Source organism: Palaemon carinicauda, chromosome 32, assembly GCF_036898095.1.
Source record: "Palaemon carinicauda isolate YSFRI2023 chromosome 32, ASM3689809v2, whole genome shotgun sequence".
Taxonomy (NCBI): Eukaryota; Metazoa; Arthropoda; class Malacostraca; order Decapoda; family Palaemonidae; genus Palaemon; species Palaemon carinicauda.
Window position 1 is genome coordinate 9,268,986 of NC_090756.1, and position 11,529 is coordinate 9,280,514.

At 37.4% G+C, this 11,529-nt stretch overlaps 1 protein-coding gene across 1 annotated transcript in view; it reads right to left on the reverse strand.

Moving 5' to 3' along the window:
- Positions 1-10,115: 10,115 nt before the first annotated feature.
- The window catches only part of LOC137625466 (cyclin-dependent kinase 8-like), a 4,556-nt gene continuing 3,142 nt past the window's right edge, over positions 10,116-11,529 (reverse strand). The window contains exon 4 of the mRNA XM_068356376.1: positions 10,116-10,169. Within this exon, the coding sequence (XP_068212477.1) occupies positions 10,116-10,169 (54 nt within the window). The remainder of the gene's footprint in view (positions 10,170-11,529) is intronic.

Here is an 11,529-nt window from a genome sequence, read left to right on the forward strand (position 1 = left end):
ATTATATTTAGGCCAAATATTCCTTTAGTTGTGAATTATATTTAGGCACCAAATCCCTTTAATTAGGAATTATATTTAGCCCCAAATCCCTTTAATTAGGAATTATATATAGGCCCCAAATCCTTTTATTTAGGAATTATATTTAGGCCATAAATTCCTTTAGTTTTCAATTATATTTAGCCCCAAATCCCTTTAATCAGGAATTATATTTAGGCCTCAAATCCCCTTATTTGTGAATTATATTTAAACCAAATATTCCTTTAGTTGTGAATTATATTCAGGCACCAAATCCCTTTAGTTGTGAATTATATTTAGGCACCAAATCCCTTTACTTGTGAATTATATATAGGCACCAAATCCTTTTATTTAGGAATTATATTTAGGCCATAAATTCCTTTGGTTGTCAATTATATTTAGGCCTCAAATCCCTTTAATTAAGAATTATATTTCGGCCTCATATCCCTTTATTTGTGAATTATATTTAGGCCACAAATCCCTTTAGTTGTGAATTATATTTAGGCTATAAATTCCTTTAGTTATCAATTATATTTAGCCCCAAATCCCTTTATTTGTGAATTATATTTAGGCCTCAAATCCCTTTATTTGTGAATTATATTTAGGCTCGTTATCCATTTAATATTTTTAGATTTCTCTATACATATTTCCAACAATAGACAGAGTCCATCGTTTACTGATCAATACATAATTTACCCAACAAATAATTCCTGTTTAAGTGATCACATAAAACTGTATAAATTATCATTATTCTCTTTCTTATTATTATTGTTAATAAAATTATTATTATTATAATTATTATTATTATTATTGTTAATATTATCATTATTAAAATCATTATTATTATTATTATTATTATTATTATTATTATCATTAATAATAATTCTAAAATTATTATTATCTATTATTATTATTATTAATAATAATAATTTTAAAATTATTATTATTATTATTATTATTATTATTATTATTATTATTATTATTATTATTATTATTATTATTATCATCATCATTATTATTATTATTATTTAAATTATCATCATTTTTATTATTATTATTATTATTATTATTATTATTATTATTATTATTATTATTATTATTGGTCATTTTTGAGAAATTAACAGAATTTTTTTGTGCATAACGATTGATATGGAAATAAGGTCTGTACATTGAACGGAATTTTGTTCTAATTATTACCTCCGCCAGCAAAGTTGGAAGGTGGTTATGTTTTACACCCTGTTTGTGTATTTGTTTGTTTGTGTGTGTGTGTTTGTTTGTGAACAGCTTCATGGCCTCAATTATAGTCGTAGGGTAATTAAACTTACAGGGATTAACTGTTATATATAAAGCTTGATATGATTAATTTGTGAAAGTTCAAGGTCAAAGATCAAGGTCACGGTGAAGCTAAATGTTCAATTCACGTGATCAGCCATAAATTTGGATATCGTTGTCACAGAGACTTCAAACTTGGTTCCTATTTGAGTGTATAAAATCCCCGCTAATTACTACATGTTAAGGTTGAAGGTCAAGGTCAAGTCCAAGGTCAAGGTCAAACAAAAGGTCAAATTCCGGTCATCAACCATACGGCCACAATTTTAATCGTAAAGTAATGAAACTTGCAGGGATTTTAAACGTATGAAAGAGCTCGAAATGATTAAATTTGGGAAGGTCAAAGGTCAAGGTCACGTACGAGCAAAAAATCCAAAATCAGTCCAAAAGGCCGAGAAATAAGCTGCCCTGGCGGAGGTCTGCACTCTATTGAGTGTCCCTCAAATTTGCATGGATTTTAAATTTATGTAAAGAGCTCGAAAGGATTAAATTTTGAAGAGTCAAAGGTCAAGGTCACGTACTAACAAAACGTCCAAAATCAGTCAAAATGTCGAGAAATAAGCTGTCCTGGCGGAGGTCTGCACTCTACTGAGTGCCCCTCTAATTTGCAGGGATTTTAAACTTATGTAAAGAGCTCGAAATGATTAAATTTTGGAAGGTCAAAGGTCAAGGTCACGTACGAGCAATACGTCCAAAATCAGTCCAAAAGGTTGAGAAATAAGCTGCACTGGCGGAGGTCTGCACTCTACTGAGTGCCCCTCACATTTTCAGGGATTTTAAACTGTTATGTAAAGAGCTCGAAATGATTAAATTTTGGAAGGTCAAAGGTCAAGGTCACGTACAAGCAAAATATCCAAAATCAGTCCAAAAGGTCGAGAAATAAGCTGCCCTGGTGGAGGTCTGCGCTCTACCGAGTGCCACTCTAGTTCGAAATAGTTATATCAGAGGAACCAATTTCAGAATATCAGAAACAAATAAAGACGGGAAATATATTCTAAAATGCCTCGTCTCCATTTTAAAATTATTAGATTCCATTAACATTACTGACTAGGCGCCCACCTTTTAGTTGGAATGGACGAGCATATCCATCTGGAATGGGAATATTCCTACTCGATTCCCATTCCAGTTTCCATTCCGGTTTCATTCAGCGTCAATGAAAATTAAATTCAGTTGCTGATACAACTGGGATGTCTTTCATTCTAACGGGGCCCAGATTTTGTCTTTTTTTTTTTTTTTTTTTTTTTTTGCTGTGGCATATTTTTGGATGGATCTTTATCCCTTTTTTTATAATCATGTTGTTGTTGTTGTTGTTTTTGGTGTTGTTGTTGTTGTTGTTGTTGTTGTTGTTGTTGTTCTTCTTCTTCTTGCTACTTTTAGTACCCTCATAAACATTACCGTTATTAATATAATTTCTGTTTTTCTTTGTTTTGTCTCTTTTTCCCCGAATGTTATTATTTTGGGCTCCAACAGGGAAAAATAGCCCTGTGAGGAAAGGAAATAAGGAAATAAACAAATGATGAGAATAAATTAACAATATATCATTCTAAAAACGGTAACAGCGTCAAAACAGATATGTCCTATATAAACTATTTACAATGTCAAAAACAGATAAAATAGTATCAATAAGCAGAATATGTATATATTTTTTTCTTTAATCTTATATCACACGCTGATAAGATAAAGAAATTATCTTAACTGCTAGTGAGAACTCCCAGATAGAAAATAGTCAACCACCTTGTTTGAACTATATGCTATTTCGTTTTTTGACTTAAACTCACTTTTCGTTTACTCCGGTAAGAAAATATTCATTACCCCATAGTCTTCCTTGGAATGTAGTGCCTGTTCCACAAGAAAAGTTTTGGATTAACTTTGTTTACGTTTAAAAGTGAAGTGTTGAAACGTTTTGAAGGATTAGTTGAACTGACATTTCTTGGGTGATAGTGATACCTATTGTATGAGTGTCCAGATGAAAATTAATTAATGACGTCATGAGCTTTTGATGACCGGAAGCATCATATTAATTCCATCGTATCCAAGTTCCAAACGTTAATCAAAACTTTAATGGACGTTTCTTTGTTGTTTGATCTTCACATAAAAACGTTTTTATAACAAAAAACTTTAATCAGTTAAATTGTCTCGACCATGTCAAGCACCAATCAAAACTTTCAAGAAAACACTAAGTTTATTCACTGTCAACTCGACAGATCAAAACACTGGCACATCTGGTAATCAATTAGAATTTATATGAGTGATAATCAACATTATTAACCCGATTCACGTACACGCTGTTCCTTCGAAGGCACAAATGTAAGCATTCTTATTTCATTACTCGAAACTTTGCAAAAGGATGCATTGAGTACATCAAGATATAGAAATTGAAGACTCTTATCCTTTCTACTTCATTCTTCACAACTCCGGGACATCAAGAGATTAAATGTATTAAAAGGTATGTCTGAAATTTTCACCTGGTTCAAGAAGGCTTTGGTTATTTGTCCATTTTCTCTGGTTATTTCGTATATATAGAATATTTTGATGGTTACGTGAAGTTGATATTTGGACGAAACTAAGTAATATCATTCAATATAAATTTGAGGTTATATTATTCTTGTACATACAGCCAAATATGTCTGGGATATTTCGTTCATCAGAGGACATTTTCTCTGGATATTTCGTAGATCGTGCATTTTAATAGTTACGTGTAATAGATATTTATACGAAACTTAGTAAATATCATTTAATAGAAATTTGAGGTAATGTTATTCTTATACATACAGGCAAATAGATCCAAATAGTTCGTTAATTAGATAACTTTATTTATTCCTAGCCTTTCTTCGTGTGTCTAGAATGGCTTAGGAATAGCTATTTGATTTTGGTAGTTACAACCTTCTCTCGGCCTGTCAACCCCGTTACATTACTTTTAAGTGTATTTAAATATATGTTTGGTATACGAATTGGTACTACGGGCTACAAGTGAGGCAATATGCAGCGACAATAACAGCAACAACAACAACAACAAAACAACAACATACGAATTTAAGTTGTGGGCACTGGACCAGAGGAGGATGACGTTCTTCTAGGTGAAAGGGAACGTTTTAATTTTTAGGATTGAAGAAAGTTCTTTAAGATGTGTTAAATAAAAGTGAAAGTAACTTTAAGAGTCTACCTCATTGATGTAGCCAGAGCAAGGTGAGTCGTACAATCGAAACTGAAGGATTGCAAAAGGGACTCAGTCGGTTTTTTTGACATTTTGGAGAACTTTTAAGTACGCGTTGCAAGTTGCAACTAACCTCTACGTTGACGACTATTCTGTAGCTGTTGAAAAATGAGTTTGGAGGGTCATGGGTACATCTGCATCATTTACTTTACTTTGCTTTACTTTACTTTACTTTACTTTACTTACTTTAGTGACTGCTTTACTTACTTTAGTGACTGCTTTACTTACTTAGTGACTGCTTTACTGATTTTAACTCTCAAAGGAACCCTACTCACTACAAGACCTACTGGTTCAATCTATCGTATACATTCTTGGGTATTTCGTATATTACACGGCATAGCTGGTGTTTGTTGTCATATCCACATTATCGAAACGCTTAGCGAACAAGAAAATCTTGTAGTTCTTCTTAAACGAAATATTCCTCGTATATCAATCCTCGAATTTTAATTGTTCTGTTACAAACAGACTGAATATTTATATAGCCGCATTTCATGATCATCCTTCGTATCTATGATCATTATTTTCTGCTTATCTCTGCTTATCTCTTTAATTCTAAATCATAAGCTTTGCAATTTCTTGAATTATATGAAAAGTAGGTTCGTTCAACTTGTGTAAGTTCATACATTTTATGTTGAGTTGAATTCCTTGGTGGCGTAATTTCCAGAACATTTCATGTAATCCCCTTGACATATATAAGAGGAATCTTCTCTGGCGTGTACGTTTTATCACCTTGTTTTACGCATTGCTACTTAAATTATACTGGCTGCCTATTAAATCCAGAATGGGGTTTAATGTATGTGGATTGACTCGTGAAGTTATCAGAACCGGACGTCCGAATTATATTAAGAGAACTTCAAAAGTTCAAAGTTGGAGCAAATGTTTTTATGTTGACCAGGCTGACGTGAGTCTTTTTATAGTTTATATATGACATATCTGTTTTGATGTTGTTAATAGTTTATATATGACATCCATTTTGACGTTGTTACTGTTTTTAGAATGATTTATTGTTAGTTTGTTCCCATCATTTATTTATTTCCTGATTTCCTTTCCTCACTGGGCTATTTTTCCCTATTGGAGCCCCTGGGCTTATAGCATCTTGCTTTTCCAACTAGGGTTGTAGCTTGGCTAGTAATAATAATAATAATAATAATAATTGCTACCCATCGTGCATCCAATGAATTTTGGTCGACACGAGAATAAATATTTACTGTTTCAAGTTATTGGAGCCAATGTATACCTCCTCTGCAGGTTCTAGGGCTTATAGCTTATAGCACCAAGACTGTATAACAAGCCTCCACTAGACTCCCAAAAGATAGAAAATATTAAGGCGCTCAAAAACAAACTGACGATTCTTTTTTTTTTTTATAAGTGTTTCGATAATGTCCACTTGGCAATTAACACAATGTGCTGTGTACCTAGGAATGCATACGACAAACAGATCTTGTAGTTCCTGTAATGCATAGAACAAGGAAAACTGCTTTTTTTTAATAGCAATTCATTAGGTTTTCCTTAACTGGCCAGCCATGCCACGAACAAAACTATCCTGTCTATAGTCCATTTCTTTTAGCGATGCATATTTGCACCGACTCGCGGCGGTGGCCTTTTAGGTCGGAAAAGTTTCCTGATCGCTGAGTGGTTAGAATTATCTTGTCCAACCAATCAGCGATCCGGAAACTTTTCCGAGCTAAAAGGGCACCGCTGCGAGTCGGTGCAAATATGCATCGCTAAAAGAAATGGACTATAGTAGATACGTTATCATTTAATGATAAAGGATAGTAATTCGACTGTGCAAACGATACCCTTTGCTAACATAGGCAAATCCATATCCTAATTGAACAGCATGTTATCCCCCGAAGAATAATGAGTAATGAGCCTCGTTACTTTACTTACTTGTTTTGGGTTTAAATCCAACCCTCCACCGAAGTCGAGTGAACTACTTCTCGGGCGGGTCCATATTAGTCATCTAACGAAACATTTTCATTATAACTTATACAATTCTTTGATTGTAGCATCTTCCAAATCATAAGATCTTGTGAAAAGTAATGTCTTTAGTTCCTTCTTAAATTCAATTGCTCCCTTTAGGTCCTTCATTTCAGTTGGCAGTTTATTATAATGTCTAGGCGCACAGTAGCTAAAAGCACTTTCACCAAATTTACTATTTGTTCTTGGTTCAGATAGCCTATGTTAGGGCTATAATTTTCATACAAACTAATTCGAATAGAGCAGGTACCGTGGTTAACGAAGTGTTAAAATTAACAATTAATTTGAGGCACCTTTTACATCACGCTTTTTTCCCATACCTAATTGATTTTTCCGCCAATTACAATTGTGATATGGAGCCTTTTGGTCTTTAAACATATGTATTTCGAAAAAATAAATACTTTCCCCCGATCCCCTCATTTGAATATTGGGGAACCAGGTATGGTATTTGAATTTATATTTTGGAACAAAAATTTCCATTTGGGATAAAATTTATTATTTATTTTTCTGCAATAATTTTCTATACATATACACATATTACAAGCATGAATGAAATGCCCTCTCTCTCTCTCTCTCTCCTCTCTCTCTCTCTCTCTCTCTCTCTCTCTCTCTCTCTCTCTCTCTCTTTGTTGATTGCTCTTGCTTTCGCTCGCTCTTGCTCTCGCTCGCTCTTGCTCTCGTTTTCGCGCTCTCTTGCTCTTGCTTTCGCTCCCCCTTGCTCTCTCTCTCTCTCTCTCTCTCTGCTCTATCGTGCTCTCTCACTTGCTTTCTCACTTGCTCTTACGTGCTCTCACTTGCTCTCACGTCTTCTCTCACTTGCTCTCTCTTGCTCTCAATCTCTCTTGCTTGATCTCTTTTACTTACTCTGTCACTCTTCTTGTTCTCACATTCTCTTGTGCTCTTGCTTGCTCTTGCTCTCGCTTTCTCTTTCATCTAATCTCTCTCGTGCTCTTGCTTGCTCTTGCTCTCGCTTTCACTTTCTCTTTCATCTAATCTCTCTCGTGCTCTTGCTTGCTCTTGCTCTCGCTTTCACTTTCTCTTTCATCTAATCTCTCTCTTGCTCTTGCTTGCTCTTGCTCTCGCTTTCACTTTCTCTTTCATCTAATCTCTCTCTTGCTCTTGCGTTCTCTCTTGCTCTCGCTCTTGCTCTCGCTCTCGCTCTCGCTCTTGCTCTTGCTCTCGCTCTTGCTCTTGCTCTCTCTCGCTCTTGCACTCTCTCTCTCTCAGCCTTATACGCTCACATCCTCGCTTGCTCTCAGCCTCGCTCTCATCCTTATTACCTCTCGGGCTCGCTCACTCTCAGCCTCGCTCTCACCCTTATTACCTCTCGGCCTCGCTCGCTCTCATTCTTACTCTTTTGCTTCGCTCGCTTTCAGCCTTGCTCGCTCTAACCCTTATTCACTCTCTCTCGCTTTAACCCTTATTCACTCTCTCTCGGTCTTACTCGCTCTCGGCCTCACTAGCTATAGGGCTCACTCGCTCTTGGCTTCGCTCGCTCTTGGTCTTGCTCGCTGTTGGTCTTGCTCGCTCTTGGCTTCGCTCAATCTAGGCTTCGCTTGCTCTTGGTGTCACTTGCTCTCAGCCTTGCTCTCTCTCAGCCTTCTTCGCTCTCACCCTTCTTCACACTCATCCTTCTTCGCTATCACCCTTCTTCGCTCTCACCATTCTTCGCTCTCACCCTTATTTGCTCTCACCATTATTTGCTTTCATCCTTATTTGCTCTCGGTTTCGCTCGGTCTCTACCTCACTCGCTCTATGCCTCGCTCTCTCGGCCTCTCTCACTCTCAGCCTTGCTCGCTCTCGGCCTCTCTCACTCTCAGCCTTGCTCGCTCTCGGCCACTCTCACTCTCAGCCTTGCTCGCTCTCGGCCTCTCTCGCTCTCAGCCTCTCTCGCTCTCAGCCTCACTCGCTCTCAGCCTTGCTAGCGCTCGGCCTCGCTCGCTCACGGCCTCGCTTGCTCTCGGCCTCACTAGCTCTCGGCCTCGCTCGCTCTCGGCCTCGATTGCTCTCCGCCTCGCTCGCTCTCAGCCTCGCTACCTCTTGGCCTTATTCGCTCTCATCCTTGTTCGGCCTCATACTAGGTTTCTGTCTCGCTCTCTGTTGCTCTCTTGCTTTCTCTCATTCGCGCTCGGTTGCTCTCTTGCTTTCTCTCGCTCACTCTCTGTTGATCTATCTCTCTCTCTCTCTCTCTCTCTCTCTCTCTCTCTCTCTCTCTCTCTCTCTCTCTCTCTCACAGTGATGCATGAAGTATGAAGACTTGATGCACGTTGAAACGTGCTTTGCGTTAGCTAATGCATATATGTATGTATATGTATATATGTATGCATGTATTTTTCATTAAAGATGGTACATGATTTTGCTTACTGAAAGGTCTTCAGTATCCCAAGCAATTATCCTCAACCACGTAATTGAGCATTTTGTCTCAAGAAAAGCTCAGTATGTTTGAAAGATTCATGATAACAATTTTGATGGTATTTCTGTTCCGTCTATAAAATGGAAAATCACTAAAAAATCTATATACATTTTTAAGTTTAACCTCATAAAACTAACCCAATGCTTATAAGCGAAATGATGTTCTGGAGACTGACGTTTAATTTATAGATTACTTACCCTAGTTGAAGGGCTGCTTTTCAGATCCTATAATTCATGGGAATCCTACTCTCTATAGGATCTTCAATCATTCATCTTATCGTATACATTCCAAGGCATTCATCATTTCACACCGCATATTGCTCGTTGATTGCCAAACCCTCATAATCGCAGCACTTATAAAACAAGAAAGTTTTCAGTTTCCTCTTGAAAGACAATATCTTTTAAGTCTTTCGAATGTCTAGTGGAGCTAATTGTATAGTCTTGGGGCCACATATTTGAAAGTTCTAGAACCAACAGTAAACATATATTTTGGTTCCAATAATTTGAAAACGTCTGTAATTATTCTCTTGTTAACACGATTTGTTGGCTGCACAATATGTAGCAATTCTCTTAGATATTTTGGACGTCAGATTCTGATACCTTGATGGGTTATTATACAAATTTTAAACTCAATTTTCGCTTTAATAAGCAGTCAGTGTAAATTAATTAGTATAGGAGTGATCCTTTCTCGGGGTGGGGACACTTTTTATCAGTCTTGCTCCTCTGTTTATTATGATGAGTTATTATACATATTCTAGACAAGATTCTCGCTTTAATAGGCAGCCAATATAAATCAATTAGTGTAGGAGGGATCCTTTCTCGGGGTGGGGCACCTTTTATCAGTCCTAATCTCCTGTTTATTATGTTTTGGAATTTTCTTAAGTTGCACTTTTTGTAAATTGTGGTAGATGGATTTTCTTAAAAGAAACCTATATCTTAATATATTTCACAAACAAAATTCATTAAATCTTTTAACAAAACCCAAGAGGGGATGATGTAAGACAGTCAATCAGGTCCCAAACCATCCCGTGGTTCCCACCGGCAGGATGATCATCCCAATTGCCGAATTCCTGGCATGAACGAGACTGATAGGAGAGGACCCACGAAAATAAACAAGGATGATGATGATATTGATGGACCAAAGTTATGATTAATGATGGCTCTTCTATGACGTTGAGGCCCGATCGAGAATGATGTCTCTGTGAAGAGTGGTAGAGTTCTTTAGAAAGAAAGAAAATGTAGAGTTTTTTAGTCTTTATCTCTTTCTACTCTGAAAACTTAAGACTATGGGACTTCCCTCCATCCATTTTCAATCCTTTTCTTCCCATTTCCCTATTAGTTAATTTTCCTTTTGGTTTCCTCCCTTTTCTGTTTATGTTCCCCAATTGATCACATTTCCTTTCCCTTCCCTCTTCTGTTCCTATTTGGCTAAGTGATATTTTCCTCCCCTTTCCTTCCCTTCCCTTCCCTTATGAAACTGTGACACTTTCTCCTTTCCTTTCTGTTCCTGTTCTTCTACGTGTCACTTCTCATTTCCTACCCCTTGTGGTGCAGTGATTCTCTCTCCTCTCTCTCTCTCTCTCTCTCTCTCTCTCTGTCTCTCTCTCTCTCTCTCTCTCACTCATTCTCCCTCTCTTTACACTCTCTCTCTCTCTCTTTCTCTCTCTCTCTCTCTCTCTCAAACTCATTCTCCCTCTCTTTACACACACACTCTCTCTCTCTCTCTCTCTCTCAAACTCATTCTCCCTCTCTTTACACACACACTCTCTCTCTCTCTCTCTCTCTCTCTCTCTCTCTTAAACTCATTCTCCCTCTCTTTACACACACACACTCTCTCTCTCTCTCTTGAACCCATTCTCCCTCTCTTTACACAACACACACACACTCTCTCTCTCTCTCTCTCTCTCTCTCTCTCTCTCTCTCTCTTTACACTCTCTCTCTCTCTCTCTCTTTACACTCTCTCTCTCTCTCTCTCTCTCTCTCTCCTCTCTCTCTCTCTCTCTCTCTCTCTCTCTCTTTACACACTCTCTCTCTCTCTCTCTCTCTCTCTTTACACACTCTCTCTCTCTCTCTCTCTCTCTCTCTCTCTCTCTTTACACACACACACACTCTCTCTCTCTCTCTCTCTCTCTCTCTTTACACACTCTCTCTCTCTCTCTCTCTCTCTCTCTTTACACACACACTCTCTCTCTCTCTCTCTCTCTCTCTCTCTCTTTACACACACACTCTCTCTCTCTCTCTCTCTCTCTCTCTCTCTCTCTCTCTCTCTCTCTCTCTTTACACACATCACTCTCTCTCTCCTCTCTCTCTCTCTCTCTCTCTCTCTCTCTCTCTCTTTACACACACACTCTCTCTCTCTCTCTCTCTCTCTCTCTCTCTCTTTCACACACACTCTCTCTTTACACACACACTCTCTCTCTCTCTCTCTCTCTCTCTCTCTCTCTCTCTCTCTTTACACACTCACTCTCTCTCTCTCTCTCTCTCTCTCTCTCTCTCTCTCTCTCTCTCTCTCTCTCTCTCTTTACACACACACACACATATCTCTCTCTCTCTCTCTCTCTCTCTCTTTACACACTCTC